Here is a 24,613-nt window from a genome sequence, read left to right as displayed (position 1 = left end):
TAACAACACACCTAACAAAACAAACCAAACAAGAAAAACTAGAACCCACAACAAAACAAGCACAATAAAATAAACTATTACATAAACACACACACACACACATACACTCTGGGCTTTCTTATCTTCCGGTGGTGGTGGCTCCGGTGGAGGTCGTTTTCCATGTTGATACCACTCTAGACCATCGGTTGATGGAGGTGATTTTGGGGTTGCAAGCGATTTATGGTTGATGGTGGAGAGGAGGAGGAGCTTGATGGAGGTTGGAGGAAGAAACATGTATGGATCTAACATGGATGAGGATTTTAAAGGAATGAAAAGAGAGGAGGAAAAACTTACCATGGAGGAGGAACCTCCATTGAAGAGGAGATGACCACCATAATGGTGGTAAATAGCTCCAATGAGGGAGGAAGAATCCCTAGAAAAGGGGAGATGACACTTATCAAAAGAGAGGAACCCTAAGTTTAGGGAGAGAGGGGAGAGCTTCTCTCACTAAACATTAATTTTTTTTCTTTCCTTAACTTTATCTGACAGGTTAGTCACTTGCAAACTTGTGTTTTTCGTTCTAGGCTTAGCGCATGCTAATCTTCCGTGGTTTTGATTGCGTCATTTGGTATCAGAGAACACATTTAGGGAATAGTCACGACTTCTACCATGACCTTAACTGCTTTGAATAAATAGATGGCAACTTTAACAACTTCGGTAAAAAATGCCAACAACAACGGGAACCAGCAAAGAGACTGAAGAAGAGAACCAATTATGGTTCTGCAAGGTGGAGACAATCGTGTAGTTATTGCTAAAAATTTGAGTTTTAAAGAAGAAGAACCTGATGAGGAAGAGATATTTGATCGTGGGAATTGGCGTAATCATGATTATCGAGTGAAACCTGATATTATATTATTCTACTGAACAATGGGAGTGGGGGAGTTTCTAAATTTGCAGATCGACATTAATAGATTCTTCGACGTCATGGACATCCTTTAGAATAAACAAGTTAAGACAACGACGATCAGGCTGATGAGTTTGAGATGACTGATCTGGGAAATATGGTATATTTTCTAGAGATGGAGATTTTGTCCTCTGAAAAGGGTATTACATTAGCTGAAATATGAAATTGAACTTCTAAAGAGATTTGAGCTAACAAATTGCAAGACTACAATAACACATACTGAGACGAATCACAAGCTGGATTCTGATGCTCATGGTGATGATGTAGATGCTACAACTTTTAAACAGTTGTTTGGCTCATTGAGATATCTTTGTAATAACAGATCTGATATTTGCTATGCAGTTGGAATGGTGAGTATGTTTATGAACAAGACAAAGTGGTCCCACTATCAAGCTGCTGTCAGGATACTGAAGTATATTAAGAGGACTCTGGGGTATGAAGTTATATTCCCTTCTGGTGTTAAATTTGACACAGAGATGATATGCTAGTCAGACTCTGATTGATGTGGAGATAGCGTTGACAAAAGAAGTACTTTTGGATATTTTTCCAAGTATCCGGGAAGTCCCATTTCTTGGTGCTCCAAGAAGTAACCAGTGGTTGCCTTGTCAACTTGTGAAGCTGAATACGTTGTAGGTGCTTTGTTTGCGTGCCAAGTTGTTTGTCTGATGAATTTGTTACAAGATCTAAAAATTAAGGTGAGCAAGCCTGTGAAGTTGATGATTGAAAACACATCAGCTATAAGCCTTATTAAGAATCCAGTGTTGCATGGATGGAGCAAGCACATTAACATAAAGTTCCATTTTTTGAGGAATCAAGTCCATATTGGAGTGCATGAAGTTGTACATTGTAGCGCACAGTAGATGTTATCACGAAAGCTGTCAAGACTGAACACTTTGCCCATTTGAGAGATAGAACTGGTGTTGTGGTTTTTAGTTAGCTAAATATGAATTAAGGGATAATGTTAGAAGTACTCCCCTGCCTTATTTATAAGCAAAGATTCTCTTTTTAGATTCATTGAATAATGAATGTATCTTGTCTTTTATGTAGACTAGATACATTCATTATTCAATGAACCTAAAAAGAGAACTTTTGCTTATAAATCAGACCGGAGTAGTAATTCATATTCAGAAGTTGTGTTTTTCTAGAAGCGGTTGTTAGACAGAAGCATTAGCTTTTGAGGTTCAACTGGTTAGAAGTTTGCTAGAAGTTGGTCTTAGTTGTTAGCTTAACTTCGCATACTCTCGTTGTGCCTACGCGACAATTTAGCTTTGTTTTTAACTTCCTTAGTTTTGTCTATGTAGGATGTTTCATTGGTGTATTTAAACGTCTTGGTGTAATAGATTTTCATAAAAAAGTTTAACTGAATTTTTCACCATTGAGAGTTTGTTACATTTTCTCTCTTCTCTCTCTTCTTCCATCTTATCGTCATCTTCAACTTTATGCACCAACAGTCAGAACTAAAAAATAGTTTTTGATGAATCAATATCTTAATGAATTAATGTTTTCTTGAGGTCGGTCCAGATAGAAACAATTATGATTTAGTGATGGGTTGAGTAAAATAGATATCTAACCAATTGAAACAATAATCTAGATATACTAAAATATTAACTAAAGCTAATTTTTGTATTGAGTTATTAGAAGAGAGATACCTATTTCAAGACATTGGTTTCATATAAACCCCTTTTCTAAATTTGATTTAGTGGATCTTATTCAATCAATCAATCATTCAAAGATTATTCCCCCCTCTCCTCGAGATTAGACAAAAAGAAAAGGCAGCCACTCTCCATTCAAACAGACAGCCCTTCCTCATCTCTTTTTTCTCATTACCTTGTTATTGGAAGCTTACAATTCATACCCTTCTCTTTTTCCTCACTCTCTTTTCTCTTTGTCTTTACATCATCAAGTTTTGAGCTTATTCATGCCAAAAGCAATTATTCCATTCCTTGTGTTCAAAGTGTGTTGCTTTGCAACATTTTTTATACCTCAACACAAGCAGCTTTTGATAATCCATGCAACTTTACATATCTCAGATCAAGAGAGAGAAAGAAAAAGTTGCATCACATCACATCACATGCAAAAGCCAAAATTTCCCTCACTTACAAGAAAGGCACAAAACTCAAATCATATATAGCAAATTTATGATAACTAACTTCAAGTTTCATTCCAAATAAACAAAACTTCATTGAACCAAAAGTGTAAAGAGATGAGACTAAGAATTTGCAGTACACAGTTGCAAGCTCTAACACAAGAGACAGAAACTCTTGTTAAACAAGCTGTTAACCTAGCAACAAGAAGAGGTCATTCACAAGTGACTCCTCTTCATCTTGCAACTGTCATGCTTTCAAATTCCACTAGCCTTCTCCACAAAGCATGTCTCCAATGCCATTCTCATCCCCTCCAATTCAAAGCACTGGAGATTTGCTTCAATGTTTCTCTCAACCGTTTGCCGACATCGACGTTATCAAGTCCTCTTTTGAGTAGTCCTCAATATTCATCGCCTTCACTTTCAAATTCCTTAATCGCAACGTTCAAACGCGCTCAAGGTCACCAACGTCGCGCTACTTCTATTGAGAGCCAGCAACAGTCTATTTTGGCCTTGAAGATTGAGATTGGACAGTTGATAATATCTATTCTTGATGATCCTTGTATTAGTAGAGTTATGAGAGAAGCTGGTTTCTCTAGTTTACTTGTTAAAACCAAGGTGGAAGAAGCACTTTTAAGCCAGTCCAAGGACAACAACACTTATAAGCCACAAGCTTATGGTGCTAATAATAGTGTGTCCTCATCTAGATCTTTTGATCAACTTGATGGTTCTATAGACCATTTTGCAACTTGTGTTGGTAGCCTCAACCTTACTTTAAGTCTTGATAGGTAACTTATTTTACAAGCACTTATAAGTTGTTTATCCAAACAGAATTTAATGTTTTTATTATATATGTCTTTTAACTTTTACATTATTTCAGTAATTTTCAAGCTCAGGAGAGAAGCAAAGTGAAATTCAAGGATGAATCTTTTGAAGATGGTGTCAAAGTGAACAAGCATATAGCTTTGCCAACATGGCTTCAAAATTGCAAGGAGGAGAGAGTTCAAGCAACGGAAAATCAGGTTTATTATCATGACAATGTTTAGTTAGTTGAAAACAGTTATAATGTATTTTTAGGCACTTAAAACTCTTGAAACTAATGTTTCTAATCACTAAATTTTTGTCTTGTGAATCAGAAAAATGCAAAGCAGTGGAAAAAAGAATGTGAGTTATACACTGAGACTGAGAGTGAGAATATCAGTGATAATTGCCATGAAGGAAATTTAATAATGTTCATGCCACAAACTGTCCCTAAGCAAGACTTTTTGTCAAATCCAAACTCTAGTCCCAACTCAGCTTCTTCAAGTGAAGAATTTGATGGTTTGAAGAGCTCACAAATGTTGAATGAACTCAATGATGAGAACATGAAGATTTTATGTGAAGCATTGGAGAAAAAGGTTCCAAATCAAAAGAAAACATTAACTAAGGAGATTGCAAGCACTGTCCTTCTTTGCAGGTCAGGAATGAGAAAAGGAGGAGACAAAGACAACTACTTAGTGAAGAGAGATGGTAAACAAGAAACATGGATGTTGTTTCTAGGTGATGATTCTCAAGCTAAAGAGTTAATCTCAAAAGAGCTAGCAAAAGTTGTTTTTGGCTCTTACAATGACTTTGTCACCATTGGTATAAGTAGTTTCTCTTGCAAAGGAAGTGAGGAATCCAAAAAGAAAAGGCTAAGAGATGAGTTTGGTAGTAGTTATATACAAAGATTTGGTGAAGCAGTGAATGAGAATCCTCATAGGTTGTTCTACATGGAAGATTTTGAGCAAGTTGATTACTTTACTCAAAAGGGTATTAGAAAAGCAATTGAAAATGGATGTTTAACACTTCCTTGTGGAGGTGAATTTGTATCTCTCAAGGATGCTATTGTCATTTTCAGCTGTGAAACAGCTTCTTCATATGTTGATAAGTTGGAGGAGAAAAAAACATGCCTCTCTTTGGATCTCAACATAGCTATTGGAGTTGATGAACAAAATGTGTATTTAAATGGAGACTTTGGGATCCTAGAATTAGTTGATAAACAAATTAACTTTGAAACACAAGAACAAACATGTTAGGTTTGGGTGATACTTAACTTTTTTTTCTTAAATATTGTCCTCTTTTTTTGTTGTTGTTGCTTAGGTAGACACTTGGTGGGGGAAAGAAAGTAATGGATGCAAAATTATTAGATATGCAAAATTATTAGATAGAATACAACTTTATGTTTTACAATCTTATGTTTATTATGATCAAATATTTCATGTATCTGATTTGTATTACTTTAGTTACCGAATAATTTTTTGTACTCTAATTTAAGCTGAATAACAGTTTTGTTTCATTCTATCTAAGGGTGACAAAACGGGCCGCCCGCCCCGTCTAATGCCTGCCAAAAAGCGAGCGCGACGGGCAAGCCCGCCAATTAAAATAGGCATAAAAATCATGTCCGTCCCGCCAAGGTGGCGGGTTGGCGGACTCGCCCGCCTATTTTTTAATTTATTTTTCTTTCATTTTTTTAATAGATTAATATCCTTTTTTTACCTTTCAATTAAATTTTTTACTAATTTTTTATAAAGCATCTTTTAAATAAATTTTATCTAAAAAAATATTGCATATATTTACAAATAAATGTTTAAAATAAAACCATCAAGAATTTGAATTACTAGAATTAAAGGCGAGACGAGCTTAACAAATAGGTGAGGCGGATTTTAGCGGACGGCAGGCTTTGGTGGGGCGAACTTAGGCGGGCGGTGGGTTTTGGCGAGGCGGGCTTAAGTGGGAGGCGGGCCTAAAATTCCAACCAACCCGCCATTTTTAGGCGGGTGCACGGGCCGGGCCGGCCCGACGGGCTACCGCCCATTTTGCCACCCCTAATTCTATCATATAATATCTAAACTATATAACAAAATCTTTATCTCATTATCATTATGTCCATTTCATTCTAATATTCAATTTCATTTGAAAATTTCTTTTGAGACCCCAACCTTCTTGCAAATCCGTGGCGAAATTCTAAAAATGTCTTTATATTTTGGAAATACATCTCCGAAGTCATTTTTTTATGAAAAAAAATATGATTTCAGAGATGCACTTCCGAAAAACACCATTTTTTTTGAAAAAAATGGTGTTTTCGGAGATCCATATCCGAAATATTCCAATTTTCGATCTTGAAATTTTTCAGATATGTATATCCGAAAAAAACTCAATAATAATTAAAAAATTAAAATCAAGGTGAATCAATACAATTAATAGTATAATTAATTGTATTAATTAAAATATATTATTAAATATATATCATTATAATCAAGATATGATAATAATGTTAGTCTAATAAATATATAAATCAACACCTTATTTTTATATATATAATTAATAATTATAATAATAATAAAGATATTTATTTACTATTTATTTTATTTTTTATGATACATAAAAAAATTATTTCATAAACTAATTTTCAAAAACAATTTATAGTTTAAAAAATTTAATTTATAAACAAAATTTTCAAAAAAAATTTAGAGTTAAATTTTTTTATTATATTTCATGAGTAAATTTTGAATTATAAAAAATTAAATATATAATTTATTTACTAAATAAAATTAAGACAAAATCTTGTAATTTTTTTAAACTAAATGAAAAATGATTTTTTATCATAATTAATTATTAAAATAATTTTTATATTTGTATAGGAATTTACTAAGAGATACCTAAAAATCATATTAGTGATTGTGTCCACAAATGATATATGATGGGTAATGTCATGAAAATAACTATTTGACATGAAAATAACTATTGACATTCCACAAATGATATTTGATGCGATATTATCGCCGTTCTACAGCTTAGTGTATTTTGAGTTAAGTTTTGGGTGACAGTTTGGTGACATGAAATGTAAATAGCATACAAAGAAAGTAAAGACAATAAAATAGGGTTTGAAAACGATTTGAGAAAACCGTGTCAAGATTAGTGTTCATTAGTTTGCTTCATATGTACTCTAACGATCATATATATGAACCTATTAATGATTAATACAACCACGTATCCTCTCGATACCGTTTATCTCTAAAGCAATATCGTGATTATTATCATATTAACCGTCAGATGATCTCTCATGCCGACAATCAACGTGATAATCTTAAAAGATTGATACATGTGATTATCAACTCACAAATCTATCTCTAGAGTTTGTTTATTGATAGATGAATATCTTTTAGGTCTAGCTTTGAAACATATCTCTCAATAGTGATCCAAAACAACAAATGAAACATAAACAACAAGATATTCACCATATATTAATCATTAACCAAGTTCATACATAATAGATCAAAGAAAATACATATTTACAAACTAACTACCTCTAATCTTGACACAAGATGAAACTTAGCTCTCCATAGCCATAGAAGCTTCAACAACAAGCAACAAACCAAGATTTAGTGACATCAAACTCAAGAAGATTGAAGAAAGATGCTTGAAAATCTTGATTTACACTATTGATATGGTTTTTCTCTCTTCTTCTCTTGCCCTAGATTTTTTTCTTAAGTTCTATTATGATAAAATCATGTTAATGACCCTTAATTATCAAATTTATGTGGCTAAGAACAAAAGTTGAAAAAGTAGGTCCGCTGAGCGGGACAGGTCCGCTAAGCGGACTAGCCAAAATATCTGCTTTGTCTTCAAGGTCCGCTCAGCTGAGGGGGTCTGCTGAGCGGAACCAAATTTGATGTTCGCCTCTGCCCATGTCCTCTTGAACTCCGCTGAGCGGACTTGGTGACCAAAACTTTCTGCCCAGGTCCGCTTGGACTCCGCTGAGCGGACCTTCTGGTACAAAAATTCTTCTTTTAGTCCTCCAATCTCATTGCAAGCTTGTTTTCACCATTTCTTTTCATTCTATCTTGCCAAAAGTTGCTAATACCTATAGAATACATTGCAAAAGTTAATAAACTAACTTAAATACAAAATAAACACAACGTTAGTTATTTACATACTAATATATCAAAAGGCAATCAAACTTGGCATAAGAGTTTAAGAAATACCACAAAAACCTCTGACCATTTTTTGGGGGGTTTCCGGATATGCGTATCTGAATTAATCAAAATTCCAATTTTTTTTGGTATTTGCGGAGATGCATCTCCGAATTAATCAAAATCCCAGTTTTTTCGGAGATGCAACTCCGAAGGGTATTTTTGGGTTTCCAGCAGGGGTTTTCACCGCTGGGGGGTCCGTAAAGAAATATTCTTTCATTTAACATCAACTACATTCATTTTAAGAGGGTCGGTGAATAATATCTGTTCTACGCCGCCCAGAGGGCCCATAGAGTATAATGATATCTATTCCAAGCGGAGCAAGTGTGTATCTAAGTCACAAATGCATGTGATCTCAATTAAGATCAATCAGACAAATATTCACATTTCACGTCAGATAAATAAACAAGTTGTTATAATTGTCTTACTATATAAGAGAGAGAGAGAGAGAGAGAGAGAGAGAGAGAGAGTGGTCATTTCTTAAATAATTCGAATTCAAATTTCATTCATTTCATCTTACTCTAATACTGACTTGGACATTGTAGTGTTAACCTTACAGGATAGCCCCTCTTCCACCGTATTGTAAGCTCAAGTCTACCGTTGTGATCCATATCCATCGATCACCGATCAATTCTGGTTCTAGCATGGAACAGTGGCGCCATATGTGGAAAATGGACATTTGATTCTCGCGTTTTCCATATTTGAACATTCATTTCTCGATTCATTGGACCAAAGTTTCCTCAACCTAGAAATTCAAATTTCATGAATCTGAATTGTAAATCTTTGATCTTGATCCTCTCTGATCGAAGATTCATACCTCTTCTCAGTTCTCTATCAAAATTCGTTAATAATTGCATGTTCCAAAGATACTCGTTCCGCTGTACAACGCGAGGGAGGCGCAGCCACTCAGATACCAGAGATCCATCACTTCTTGTGGATCTATGTGATTGCAGGTAATAAGGATCAACATCTGAAATTTTTATGAAGACAATGCACGAGGATCAATATGTGCTTGCAGAAGAGGACTCAAGATCAAAGTGCTTATACAATCAGATACCATCTAGCAATAGTATTGAAGCCTCTTAGGAGAAAGGTGTTAAAGCTCGCCGGGTCTTGACTGTCGGTCTATCTGAGTGAACTGAGTACTGTAAAATTAAGCTAGTAGATTAAGAGTACTAAGGCAACTCACACACGCACTTAAAAATTCTTTTCAAAATATTTGCATCATAATTGTTTTAAGAAGTTTTTCAAACTCTTCCCAATGCCTTTTGTTACTATTTAATGGATTAAAATTTTATGCAAATTCATTAGAAAATAGAAAATTAATTAATCAAGTGATGGGGCGACATATATGACACGAAAAACACATCATTCTTCTTCTTCTTTTTATTTGGTAGGAATTCCAATACTTTGAGAAATTGTAGATTTTGCTTCCATATTCTCTTAAACTTGATAGTATCGAACAAAGAATAAATCTCATCCAATATTTCATCTATTTCTTCTCTTTCATCAACCTTCTTACTAGAATTAGGAATATTCTTTTGTTAAAGATTTTCTTGTTGGACATTTAAGTCTAAACGAATTATTGAATTTGGAGCTTCATCCAAAACTATATAATCTTCATACTGCATTCTTTCTCTTTTCCCACATATATTTTTCACCTACGCTTCTTCTATTCTTGATTCTTTTTTATCAGATGGTGTGCATTTTTCTTCTTCTTTTCTTTTTCAACTCCTCCTTCATTGACTACCCTCATTGCTCTTCGACTTCTGTTTCAATTTCCTTATCTCTAGAACTATCTAACATATTTCCATAGAAATCCCTATTAGATCTCAGTTTTAATGCTAATTGGCTAGATACTTGACTAGGCATGTTCATTGGTTCGGGAAAATCCGAACCAAACCGGAATCCAAACCAAACCATTGTGTTTGGTTCGGGCATTTTTTTAGTTCGGGCAAAAACCAAACCAAACCAACGAAACCCGATATTAATTGGTCCAGGCATTAGATTTCCAAAGCTCTACCCGCGGGTCCATCTAACCGAATCAACCATAACTAATTTATATCATAATTATCATGGAAACTAGTATAAATTATTCAATTTCAAGAAGAAGAAAATGAAATTTCATTTGTGACTTTCATAACCTATATGGAGAGACGAAAAAGTTAGAAAGTTTATATTATTATTGAAATTTAGTTGAGGTAAGTTATTTATTTTTTAAAAATATTTATGAATACTTATTTTTAGTGTATCTGATCAATCCAACCCAAACCAACCCGTTGTTTCTCAGTTTGGTTCGGTTTGGCCTTTATCGCAAAAATATGCAAATCCAATCCAAACCAAACCAATCAATGTATTTTTGATCAGTTTGAGCATCGGATTCTCTCAAAACCGAGCCAAAATGACCCGCGAACACCCCTATACTTTACCAAGTTGCATTTGTAAGTTCTTGAAAGATGTTTCCATGTCACTCTGCACGGTTTCTTGATAAGTATTGATGTAAGACTCTGACACTAAATAGTTTTCTGCATTTTCTAAATTTAGAGTTTTTGGTGCAAGTTCTTTTGAATAAGCTTCAAAATTTGCTAATTTTGCATAAACTTCATAATGCATGTCTGTCTTTACCTCGCATACAAAATAAAACGAAGAACACCTTAGTAGCACTGCACTAAATAAATAAAAAAAGAATAAAAAGAAAAAGAAACAAAAAAACAAAAACAAATCTAATCCTAAAAGATTTAAAATAAATAAATAAATATACTAAAACTAACAAATTTCGCACAAAAATTGTCTTGTTGAAATTTGTAATCCCCGACAACAGCGCCAAAAACTTGATGAATTCTCGAAAAATGTATCGATAGCGTCAAAGTAGTATAAAAAAGATATCGTCTCCCCAAGGATTGAAATTTAACAAGGTAAAAATTACGCGAATGAAAAATAATACTTGGGATATTTTTATGATGGTTTTTGTGAAAACAAAATTAAATTGGCTTTAATTGCAATAAGAAGAAAGCGATTAGGTTTTACTTGAACCTCTTGTATTGTCCCTTGTTGATGTTTAATGCATTATATGAATGGTAAAGTCGTTATATTCCCACAGAGAATTAATAAGGCCACTATACTCAATCCCTTGGTATATAGCTCACTAATTTCTACTAGAGGTCTCCTATCTCAATTTAACCATCATAAGTGAAATTAGGCAACATAATAGTCTGTTAATTCAAATTCCAGTACTATAGGTCTCCTATTCATATTTAACCAGCGTAAGCACAATAATTGCCCTAGTTCAAATGCATAGTATTGTGAATTACGATAAAATTCAATATCAATTTGTGAGGCAAAGAATAGTAGCAACTAAAATAAATGGTCTACAACAATAATAATCCGTATACAGATAATATAACCGAATAAGGCGAGAAAAAAGACGAAGGTTTATTTACCCAGTTCGATCAAATGATCTACTTTGGGGGGAGAGCAGCTCTTCAATTCACTATACTCAGAAAGTTGTTACAAGAGATTACAGATGAGTTACAAGAAAATACTCTTCAAATTTCCCAAAGAACAAACCTTATTTTCTACCGTAGTGTTTCCCAACCTCTCTAACCCTCAATATAAGAATCACTCAAACTCAAGGTGTTTAGAAGATTTCCCAATCCCCTTAGATAAATCCAAGGGTTTCTCAAACACCTTTGTCTTTCTAAGTTTTTCCTTGGAATTCCCTAAACCCTTATTCTCCCTTGTTGATATAAGCTATAAGATTGTCACAATATAATATCATAAGAGATACATATTTATAATTGCCAAAATCGAACAAATTCATAACAAATCCCAAAATATGTCTTCTTAATTGTTAGAATAAAAGATATTATTATAATCTTATAATATCTCTCAAATATTATAAATATCTTATAATATCTCTTAGACTATTATAAATATATATGTTATAATAACTTTTAGAAAATTATAAATGTATATTTTACGACATCTTTTAAAATATCATAAATATATTTTTATATTAATTTATATAACTTCCAAATTAATATAAAATATTTTAACAATAATGAATAGATCAATGAACTGAACCGATCGAATCCGATACCCGTAAATCGCTTGGACCATACTACTTTTTGACTTTATGATTTCTGGAAATCTTGAAATATGTTTTCTTTCTCTTCGTCAGCAAAGGTTTTAAGGAATATTCCAACACATAGGCTAAGGGTCAGTATTTCCTATGCGTCCAAGATCAGATTAACAGGGTGTCTCAAATAGAAAGCATTAAGCACAAGATACAATTAAATAGAAATATAACTTCAATTATTCATATAATATAAAATTAAACATATGTCCCAATAAGTTCAACACAAGTTCATCTCATAAAATGTAATCTAGAGTAGATTAGTTATTCATATTACAAGATAGATGATAAAGTTTGCATGAAAATCCCTTGAAAAAAATAGCCTCCATGGCTTCTAATGCTCCCTGGTGCTCCTTGTCATCATTTTATGTCTCCAAATCAGAACACTTGAGAAGCTGCAAAAAATTCCCTTTTAAAGGTGTCAAACGGTTCAAACACGTCATAAAAGTCTAGAAAATGGACCCATCATGCGCGTTATGGAAGCTATCATGCGCGCGATGTTGCTCAATTACTTTTTGTCACGTGCATGATGGTGCACGATGCTCAGTGTTATTATTTATTACGTGCGCGATGACGCGTGATGCTCTTTGTTATTTTAAGTTACGCGTGTGATGGAGTGCGATTCTCAGGTTATTATTTATGTAACTTTCACGTTTTTGCTCCTTTTTTCATCCAATTTTCACCAAGTCTCTATTTCTTCATACTTAGTGATTTTTACATCTATCTTTGGCCTTCATGCTTCATATTTTCTCTTCTTCCACTGATTTTTCTCTGATTTCTCAATGAAATATACGTAATTAACGAGTGTCATCAATACTTGTAGTGAATGTTAGATCCAAATCTATCTCTAGATTTTACATCTAATAGATGATTATCCTAAACCGAGATTCAAACAATATTTCTTTATAGCATATCAAATCTATAAGTTAAACATTGAAACAAAGACAAAATCGATATTGATGAGTAACTAGTTCATATATATAACAATGATCAAAACAGATACATACGAATACAGTTAATTACATCTAGTCCCATCAAGAGAGAGAGAGAGAGAGAGATTTAGCTACTCATTGATATGGTAGCTTTGTACTACTAATAAAAAGAGAGATGAATGAACATCAATTTTAAATTCTAAACGATTGATGTGTATCCACCTCCAATTCTCCAAATTCTTACTTTCCCATGTTTCTATCTGTATTTCTATTTCTGAAAAATGATAAGTTCCTTTTTTCTGATTCTGGATTGTATTTACTCTTGTCCTGAAATCTGATCTCGCTTAGCTGCCAAAAGTCTCGCTTAGAGAGATGATTTTTCTTCACCATGAAGATTTGTGCCACGTCAGCCTTAAACCGCATTACCCCGCTTAGCGAGTGTTGGCTCGCTTAGACCTCGTTAGGCTTAAGCGAGACTGCTGATTTTGGAAGTTGGCATTTTTTCTGGCCTCACTTGGGGATCGTTAGGTGAAAGCTCACTTGAACCTGGCTGGTTGAGAATGATAATTTTTCACAACTTTGGCACTATGTTTTTCTTCGCCTAGAGCTCTCTTTTGAGGCTCGCTTAGCCCTCACTCTGAGCTCAATAAACGAGGGTGCTGAGACTTTTCTTTCTTGCTTTGCTGATCCTTTCATCTGATTTGCACAAGCACCTACAAAATAAATTGAAATTAGGTGCAAAGTGTACAAACTAATTATTATCCTATTAAACTAGTATTTACGAGTTTTGATACTAGAAACTTGAGAGACAAGTCAATAACTCATTCAATGTGTCCATTTACCATATTTTGGCACTTATCAATGATTTAGTGTAGATGAATATATGATGAATTCGAAAAATGCATCTCAAAAATAAATTTTAGAGAAAAATTGGGTGAGTATCACTTAAGACGTGTTTTGGTGTGAAAACAATGTGTTCGAAGAAGCATTTTCAAAATCTAAAAGGCCTTTTCGAATTTTTATATTGAGTTTTTCTACCTCATAGGATGAATTAACAATTCCCTAGAATAAAGAAGAAAAAATTATTTAATAAATGGGCTAGAAAAAATTGGGCCAAATAAGTAAACTCGGCCGAATTTTATTAATTTTACCATTTCAGGAGTCAAGTCAAATGAATTTTTATCAACTATAATATAAATTTTACACTTAAACACATATAACCGTCTAATTTTACATATTAAAATGCGATTTTGAAAATCATGATTCTTACCTCTCTTTTTGTTTTTACTCTCTTAGGAAGTATGAATTTTATTGCATTGCACTAATAAGTAATTGCATTTAATTGAAATGCACCGACAATGTTAAATAATTTTACACAATCAATTATAAACGTTGGATATTAGAAAAAGTTTGATTTTTTTTAACCACCTATAAAATAATATAAATATTAATAGTGATAAATTGATCGTGTAAAACTTCTTACATTAACATTGCATAATACACAATGGATTCATATCCCACTTCTGACACCAATTTGTTGTGAAAAGGATGTTTCGAACAAAGTATAATAGGGAACACAATAGAAAAGCAATAAGAACAACAAGGAATTGATTATAATTGTTATTCTTTACTTTCTCTTCAATTAAGATTACAAGTGTTACAAGAATAACAAATAACCTTCTCACCCTAAATTAGGATTTGCAGTATGCAATGATGAGAGACTAGTATGTTATTTATAATAAACCTAACATACTAAACTAATGGATTTTTTTCACAAATACTCATTACAAGCCAACTTAGGGTGCATGCTAACTTAAACAATTGGACATAACAAACAGGCGATTCAAAATACTAACAACCTTAGCATTTCGACAACCACATACTAGAACACACTTCGACTGCAGTTTATAGGTCTTCGACACATTTTCTGTCAAAACAGGAAGCTACTCTTCAACCTAATAGAGTTCGATCCAATTCTCACAAATCTCCACATTGGAAAAAACTCTATAACATCAAAGAACAAACTAGTTTCTTCATGCAGCTTTATCAACTGCATACAGTGGAAAAACTTGAAACAGGACAATGTCTTCGTGATCATATCAGCAGCATTGTGATTTGTCGAAACCTTCGGCACTTGGACTTCTCTGCGCTCGATTACTCCTCTGGCGAAATGCAACCTCACATCGATAGGCTTGGTTCGCTCATGATATGCTGAGTTCTTACATTGGAAAAACTTGCAATTGGGCAATGTCTTCGTGATCATATCAGCAACATTGTGATCTGTCGAAACCTTCAGCACTTGGACTTTTCCACGCTCACCGCACCAATTTGTTGTGAAAAAAATGCCTCGAACAAGAGCAGCAAGGAATTGGTTATAACTGTTATTCTTTATTTTCTCTTCAATTAAGATTATAAGTGTTACAAGAATAACAAATAACCCTCTCACCCTAAATTAGGATTTGCAGTATGCAATGATAAGAGACTAATATGCTATTTATAATAAACCTAACATACTAAACTAATGGGTTTTTCACAAATACTCATTACAGGCCAACTTAAGATACAAGCTAACTTAAACAATTGGACATAACAAACAGACTCAATTCAAAATACTAACAACCCTAGCATTTCGACACCCACATATTAGAACCCACTTCGACTACAGTAAGTAGGTCTTCGACACATTCTCTGTCGAAACAGAAAGCTACTCTTCGACCCATTAGAATTTGATCCAATTCTCACAAATCTCTAAGTAACTAATACATTGGTTTTATCTTTTGAGTTTTTAATTTGCATTATTAGGCGTGAGAAAATAAAAAAACTATGGTTATGTTTTTTAATCATTGCTAAATAATTATAAAAAAAAACATACAATTTATTGATTAATAATATAAAAATTACAATATATATGTAATTTATACGTATAATTTGTCTACCTCTTGTTCATCAAATGCAATAATAAGATAACTACCCATGTACTAGTATATTGAGTATGATTTCTTGTCATAACATATCTTACGCTGTATTTTGGATCTTTATTAATGATATTGGTTTTGGATCTCTATTAATGATATTGGTTTTCCTTTGAAAAAATAAAAATAAAGAGCACATTTATCCTGGTTTTTGGTCCATTTTTCATTGATATATTAAACCAGGATGTAAAGCTTTATGACCCTTGGTTGGATTGCTCGTGAACCATCTCAACCCTGCATCCCAAAATACATACCATAATTGTTAATTTTAATTAGTTTGAACTTTGAAATAAATTATATTCATGTCAAGTCAAATAAATATATAAACTACACTGTCCTTTTAGTAATAAATATATAAACTACACTGTCCTTAAAACAAAAATAATTTTTAAAATAGTAACAAGAGATTTGAAACATAAATAAAAATATATTTTCTTCACAGTTTTTAATATAGTACTTCTGCATACTCCATTTTTAATTTTTATCCGGTCTTTTTTGGTTTTGACCACTCTTGTTCCTTGAGGGAAAAAAAAGTTCTATTACTCTTGATATGTTTGACTAAAAAATGAATAAAATTTAATAAAATTAGTTTATTTCAAATTAAAACACAAATTTTTAAAAATAATTTGTCCTTATAAGCTTAAAATAGATTTTTATTCATCAACTTTAACAGTTTTATCTAAATGTTAATATCCTTTAATATTTTATATATGAGAAAACAACTCAATACTATACATTAAAAACATCAATAATAAAAAAGAGACCAGACAATTATAAAAGTTTGTTTTTTTGAATATGGATTTTAATATAATATAAAAGAGATCAATTCAATTCAAGTATCAAGAATGACTTTCTCAACTATTTATATTAAAGATTCATTCTTTAAAAAGACAATTATTTCTCAAAAATCAATTAAAAATAAGCAAGTTCTAGTTTTGCATAGACATATTAATCAAGATATGTCATTAATACTTATTTGATGTATTACCTTGTTGTCATTAAAGCTGATCGGATCCATCACATAAATATGGACATGTTCTTTTTCTCATAGCATGAAATTCTCCAATCAACATTGTATGTTTATACTCCTCCAAGTGAGTTTGGTAATATATCAAGCTCATCTACAAAATACATCATCAAAATAACTCAAAACTCATCTAAAAATAAACTCATTATTTTCAAAGATCCCAAACATCAAATGTAAGTATTATTCAAAACAATCCGACATTATAAAAACTATACATTTAGCCTATAAAAAATACTCATTAGGAAAGGAACTTCTCATACCTCAAACAAGCTTTACACTTCAAACTTTCAAGATCTATCATCCAGAAAACACCTTTACTTAACCCAACAAACTTCAAGATAGCAAAAATGAAACCAAAACAACAAAATAAAGGTGAGATATTGCGGATGATGGTTTCTCAAAACGCTAGTTAGCAAGGTTTGGAAAAAAATGGGTAATACTTGTCTTGTATAAATAAAGCATTAGGGCTAGTAATGTAAAAGCAATTAATTGACACATGCGCCACGCCACTGTTGAAAGCGACAAATATTGAGAGAAATTGGTGATTGTTTGTTACTATGGTTTTGCTTTGGCAAAAGTTAAAGAAATAAATGTACCATGATAAAAAAAAAAAGTGAAATGTCACTTTCTGTTTGTACTATTGGATCTCATAACTAAGATGAATAATTTTTGAAGTTCATGAGTAAATCTCATGTGTATGCACCGTAAGTTCTGTATGGTGGTCATCTGGATCTCTACTGTCATATAACGTTGGACTTGATCTCTTCCCATAGGAGTATATTGTGATCAATGGGCTTACATGTGATGCTAGCCATTAATTAACTCTTAGGGCTAGCATCCCTTTATTTTACCTTCTCTTAGGAGAATTTGTCTTGCCACCATCAAATTTCGTTCGAAAATTCTCTGTATTTTATTAGGGAGTGGCATTTATAAATCTCTTCTCTTAGACAAGATTAATTTGTCACAGCACGTGTGCTAAACAGACTCTAACTATTTCATCAATAATGCCGTCAGAGCTTGTCGCGTTGTATGGTGTTGCAGCTTATTCAATGTGGTTAAAGAACTTTATTTCAACTCTTGATATTGTTGATTTAAAAAATTTGATAGTGCCGTGGAATTCATGCCGATACTTAAAAGTATATTGAGAAATAAAATTTCACTGACATGCAGAATTTTGTGTCGTCAAATTCACGACGCTAAATTTGACGAACAGAATTTTGTGTCGAGAAATTCACGACGGTAAATTTACTATGTATTTTCCCGATCTGTTTCGCTTCATTATTCCATAAGCATTTCCTCCTCTTCTCTTATTTTCTCCTCTCCCTCACCATTTATCTTCCTCATCTCAACCATCCAAACCTTTTCTCTTCTCATTTTTTCTACCCTCCCTCATCAATTTTATTAAACTCCCAACCACAAAATTAAAGTATAAATTTTTTATTTTATGTAGTTTAATATTTTTACACTTGGTTTTTTCTCTTATTTCATTTTTTGGGTTGATGAAGTAATCAAAAAATAGATCAAAGCTAAGGTTTAAAAAGGTGTTCAAGAATTTGATCTAAAGATTTTTTACAATTAAAATATATTTTATTTTTTTATTTTCAAAAAGAAATATATAAATATATATATATATATATATATATATATATATATATATATATATATATATATATATATATATTATAAATAGGTTTAATAATTTTTTATTTAAAAAATCAGAAATTATTAAATCTAGAAATAATTTTAATATAATTTTTAAAAATAGGACAAAAGGTTTGTGTCGTGAATATCACGCAATAAATTTGTGGCGTGATTTTCACGTTGCAATCAAACTACACAATTCTGCACCATTCTACAATACTCTGCAATCTATTAAATTTTTAGCGTAATGAATATCACGCCACAAAATTGAGGTATATTTTTCACGTGGCAATTAATTACCACAAGCGCTCATGCCTCGTGTTTTTTCACGTCGTTAATTTTCTTTGTGACGTTATTTTTGTGTTAGTGTTTGTACAATTTTTTTTGTAGTGCTTGTACAATGATCACAATATATATATATACTGTTCTGGACTGGGCCAAGATTCGGTCCAATCTACTTTCGACACACTCAACCTTGGGGGCCCAAACTATCCCATGGTCCACAAAGAGCAAACAAGTGCCCGTCTACTCCGTGCCCGGCACAAGCGCTCCCCGCGAGCTGTTTGGTGCCCGGCGCAAGCGCTCCCCGCGAGCACCTACTCTACCGAGGACCCTTCTGCTCGTAGGGTTCCTTCACATCCAACCCCCCGAATAATGTGGAGTCCACGTGGTCCCTAAAAGACCGTGTCTCCCTTAAACTTCAGAGTGGTTGACCAGGACGGAGAGCACTCACGCATCTCCGATATTTCCGCCTAGGAAACCTGGCAGTCTTCTAGTTGAGCCTGGAAATCCAGCCCAGTAGCGAAATCATGGTCCAACGCTGGGGGCTATAAATACCCTCTTTCACTAGAGGGTTAGGTATTCAATCTCTTCTAACCTTTAGCTCGTACTTGCACTCCCTTGCTTGTTTTCTTACTTTGACATCGGAGTACCTTGCAGGTATACTCCCCTTCACTTCTTAAAGACCCAGTTCCGAGCAGGCCTTGACGATCCTCCTGATCAGATACGATCATATACTATGTTGTGTATTACATTAATATGCTTATTTGATTATCATGGTAACAGTAATTGTTATATATGTGGTTATGGGTGACATAAACTCTCAATAGTTTATTTTTCACGTATAGCTCTTGATTGTTGGTTTGTAATGATCATGGTTATTTGTGATTATAGTCAAGATAAAAGTGGTCACTATAATTTCAACAATGAGTTTTTTTTTTAAAGGTTTATTTTGGTTTTGTATTATTTATCAAATCATTGTTGCCAAGTGGAAGAATGTAAGAAAAATTTGTTTTTTAAGTATTGGTCTTCCATTGATTTATAAGATTAAAACATTGGTTGAATGATATATTGATGGGTCTTGAAATATCTATACTGCGATCAGTAGATAGTAGACATCACATGATGGAAATACTTGAATAATGTAACATATAGTTGAATAAATCTATAATAGGTGGAATTATTGCAACTTTCATGAAAGAGCATGATTTAAATTATTATTCATGTTTTATTATTTTATATGAAAAATCATTATAACTCTTTAGTGAAAGAGTATGATTTAAATTATATTGAAATTTGAATTGATATAATGAATCCATCGTAACTCTCTTTATTGAAATGGTAAATCTCTCTCCAGTTTCTTTATAAATATTTTTTGGAACATATGCAAAAAAAAAAAGATAATAATATTATTACATACCTATCCATCAATGTTTGAGAAAGAATGAGAGGTAGATCTTATCCTAATAGTTATTAATATTCAACATCAATTGAGAGCAAACACATTGATATATAATAGCTCCAAAAGATATGACTTAAACTCTCTTCATTAATATTTATATTAATTCATGCAACTATAATGAAATTTATTGTTTGTGACGTGTTATCAATTTTAACTATTAGGCCTACCTGTTCTTCTATAATGAGTTTTCTAGTTAAGAATTTAGCATCATTAAGGAAGTTGATCCAACACATTTTTTCATCGATATTAAATTAAAATGTACAATATATGTAATTTATATCTTATAAATTGACACCTTTGTCTTTTTTGTCCTTTTAAACAAGGGGACAACTTCTCTACCCGTCACAAAAAAATGAGTAGTATACATTCCACCAATCAAATGACACCATTTAATTTTTATGTATTTAATTATTTATCATATAAAACAATTGTTTGATGTTTTCAATATATTTTATACTAAAGGTAACTTTACCCACCTTTTTGAGGTGGGTAAATAAGAATTCACCTTTAAACAAATCCAATGATGAAACTTTTCACTTAAAGTATACCATCATCAGCGTAACATCATAAAATCATGTAGGATGAAATGATTTTATATATGCTGCTGCACCAGACATATCTAATCTCATAGCATGGAAGACTCCAATCAACATTGTATCTTGATACTCCTCCAAGAGAGTTTGATAATGTATCAAACTCATCTACTAAATACATCATCAAAACAATTTAAAACCCATCTATAAAATAAACTCATTCTTTTCAAAGATCCCTAACCTCAAATGTAAGTATTTTTTCAAAACAAAGCAGATGGACATCATAACATATTCCAAACACCATACATACGTTTGACAATAACATGTTCAAGGAAGACACCAAGAAGAAACATATTGTCATGATCATAAAAAATAAGTTAAATTTTATCAAATAAAACAAACAAAACAACACATTCATGCACATATACACAATTTTCTCTTCAAGGCTATATTTATAGCCAAACAAAAAGTACTCGGTAGGTTGAAAACTTATGGTCTAATTTCCTTATTGGCAGGAAGTTCTTCAACCACTGACATAGTCTTGCACCTTGTGTAATCTTGATTGTATCAACACATCTTTGACTTGAACTTTCCACAAGTCAAAAATAATTTTTCTATAAATTTTCTCTAGCCCAAACTGCACAGCGGAACTTGTGACTGCAGCTCATGATCAACAACTCTTTCACAACACCACTCTTCTTTTCTAATGTGGAAGATCAGACAAAGCTGCAATCACGGAGCATGCTAAGAATTCCTATCCCCGGCTCGAACCAAAATGTCTGATACCAATTGTTGAAAAAATAACAAACATAGAGAAAAAAAGAGGAAAAGAAACAATGGCCGTTGTCAATAGACAACCAGAGAATAACACTATGTGAAAATTGTTACAACACATAATATGCTCTCAAATACCTCAGGCCTCAGAACACACACCCTCCAAATTAAATATTTAACTACATCTCACAACACTCTAATACAAGAGCATAATAAAACAAAAAAGTCAAATACAAACTTAAAGTATTTTTGACTGGTGTTTCTTATAACGAAGAATTTGAATCTTATATATAATATTGAATTCTCTCTTTCATCACTGATGTGGAACTTCTATAACATGTTTATTTTTTATGAACCCCGATAACAAGAAGACGATGGTTTCTCAAAACACTATCTACCAAAGTTTGGAAAAAAATGGTTGGTATTTGTCTTATATAAATAGAGTACGTAGTATTAGTGTGCTATAGTATTGTAAATAAATTCAATTATAACAATAGGACAAAGACAATACATATGAATTTAACATCAAGCACGCTTTACACTTTTTCCTTATTTAGCATGAATATTGGCTAACGTTATGATGGTTACTTGGTACAAATGAAGGACATAGATTCTTTAATAATGCGATACACTCTATCACGGGCTTTTCAAAGTTCATCATCGGTCCTTTATTTCTCAAATTTGATGATCATCATATATGTCATACAAGAAAAAAAAATGTCTAAATATGTTAAAGAGGTTTTACATAAAATAACTTATTGCAAGTTTGGGACCACCGGCACTAACTAGTTGACAGGTAACTCACAATCATATCACTTTTTTAGTGATGTCTTTCTCCTTTTAAATTAAGACAAATAAAGGTGTAGAAATTTATCCAAATCACGGGATATTAATCAATATTCTAACGGTAAAAACCAATGATAAACTATTTGGTTTCAATTCAAAAAATTATCACTATATAAACATGTGTCTTGTTTTGAACCGAGTCAAGCCAAATCTAATATGAGTATGGACCCTTCCAAAATCACTAGATTAATGTGAATTATAGGGTAAGCATGATGTATTTAAATTGAAATTGAATTGATAATCTATACATACAAAGTATAGCATATTTTAATTTAAATCAATTATGAACGGGGTAATTGTATAGCATATTTTAATTTAAATCAATTATGAACGGAATAATTGTATTTAGAGAAGTTTGTAAGTTATTAATTATTATCATAGATATTAAAGATTAATTAATATTTTTTTTTTAAAAAAATATAATATATCTGAATTTCATTTTACCTTACTTTCAAATGGCTTATCCCACTACTTTAAGCGCAACCATTAAAAGTATGCATTTTGTTAAACTAAAATTTTCAATTTGTATATATATATAAATATGATTCTCACTAGTTTCAAAAATTTCTAACATATATATGAAATATAATAAATATGATATGATATATATGACATAAGTTGATTGATCACAAAAATGTCTTATGTGCATATATATATATATATATATATATATATATATATATATATATATATATATATATATAAATGAAAGATTTGAAAGAAGACAATATTGAAGTAATTACATACTGCATTATCAAAAAAGAAGGAATTGTACTTCAATACATCATGGAGATTATTAACTTTATGCAAATTCAAATTAGATCACTTGTGGTTATTATTGATCACGATACAATGTTGATCTATGATTACGAGAATTATAGAATTTATGATATTTGAATTGAAGAGAAAATTTTGATATTGAAACTAAAAAAGACTTACGTCAGTGCTTTTATCGGAAAGTGCTACCTAAAGAGGACTTACGCCACCGTTTTAAAAAAGAAAGCGTAGTTTAGAGTATACTTAAGTCAACACTTTTAACAAAAAGTAATACATGAAGTGGACTTAAGTCATCGCTTTTATTAGGACTGTCTAAAGTGCAATTAAGCCGACACTTTTAGCAAGAAGTGCTATCTAAAGTGCACTTACGCCAACGCTTTTAATAAAAAGTGCTGCATAAAGTACACTTAAGTCAACACTTTCACATTAAAAAATGTTAACTATACATATAACAACGCTAGAATATATAATACTTAAAAACATTATCCAAGGTAAAAAATAGCACTGCCTAAGGTCTTATTTAGTATAATATTTTCATGCATCTACAAATATAGATGACATCACATTAAAGTCGTTGGGCAGTTTATGAAAAACAAATGTTTCCTTTAAAATTCAAATATTTGATTAGATCAGACTGTTACTTAACAAACTCTCAACCATAGGCAAATTAGCAAGTAGAGGGGTAGTTGCCCAAAACAAGGAGGTCAGGTGGTGGGTTCTAGGGATGTCTCGGATCATTGCCCTATTTGGATTAAAGCTGGTTCGATGGATTGGGGTCCAAAACCTTTCAAATTTTTTAATTGTTGGACAAAACATGAAGATTTTTTGGGTTTTGTGGAGGCTAGATGGAGGTCTTTTGTGATTCGTGGAAAGGCGATTTATTCATTCAAAGAAAAGCTTAAGTTGTTAAGGAGTGAGTTACGTAAATGGAATATGGAGGTCTTTGGTATCTTAAATCTTGAAGTGGAGAATGCGATAAAAGACTTGAATGATCTTGATTTGGTAGCCTCGGGATCCACTTCTTTGGATTTGACGGATCTTGTGACTAGAAGAACTTCCGCATCTTCTAGAGTATGGGAATTGGTTCGCTTAAAGGAAAGTGTTCTTCGACAAAAGGCTAGATGTTCGTGGCTTGCGGAAGGAGATTCCAATTCTAAGTTTTTTCATAAAGCGATGAAGATGCGAGTTAGAAGGAATTCTATCTTGGGGTTGAAC

At 32.3% G+C, this 24,613-nt stretch overlaps 1 protein-coding gene and 1 long non-coding RNA gene across 2 annotated transcripts; one reads left to right on the top strand and one right to left on the bottom strand.

Moving 5' to 3' along the window:
* Positions 1-2,994: 2,994 nt before the first annotated feature.
* LOC131600254 (protein SMAX1-LIKE 3-like) lies at positions 2,995-5,212 on the top strand. Its single transcript, XM_058872440.1, has 3 exons — positions 2,995-3,814; positions 3,907-4,048; positions 4,163-5,212. Exons 1-3 carry the CDS (start codon positions 3,147-3,149, stop codon positions 5,081-5,083), a joined length of 1,731 nt encoding a protein of 576 aa, XP_058728423.1. The 5' UTR covers positions 2,995-3,146; the 3' UTR covers positions 5,084-5,212.
* A 9,546-nt stretch (positions 5,213-14,758) lies between these two features.
* LOC131600252 (uncharacterized) lies at positions 14,759-17,518 on the bottom strand. The gene is made up of 3 exons (XR_009283078.1): positions 17,347-17,518; positions 17,048-17,180; positions 14,759-16,293 (listed from the first exon to the last, which is right to left on the bottom strand). It is a non-coding gene; the product is annotated as an uncharacterized LOC131600252 (long non-coding RNA).
* Between the last annotated feature and the right edge of the window lie 7,095 nt (positions 17,519-24,613).

Source organism: Vicia villosa, linkage group LG4 (genome assembly GCF_029867415.1).
Source record: "Vicia villosa cultivar HV-30 ecotype Madison, WI linkage group LG4, Vvil1.0, whole genome shotgun sequence".
In the NCBI taxonomy this organism is placed as follows: domain Eukaryota; kingdom Viridiplantae; phylum Streptophyta; class Magnoliopsida; order Fabales; family Fabaceae; genus Vicia; species Vicia villosa.
The sequence above is the reverse complement of the archived record's forward strand: the minus strand, read 5'-3'. Positions and strand labels throughout refer to the sequence as shown.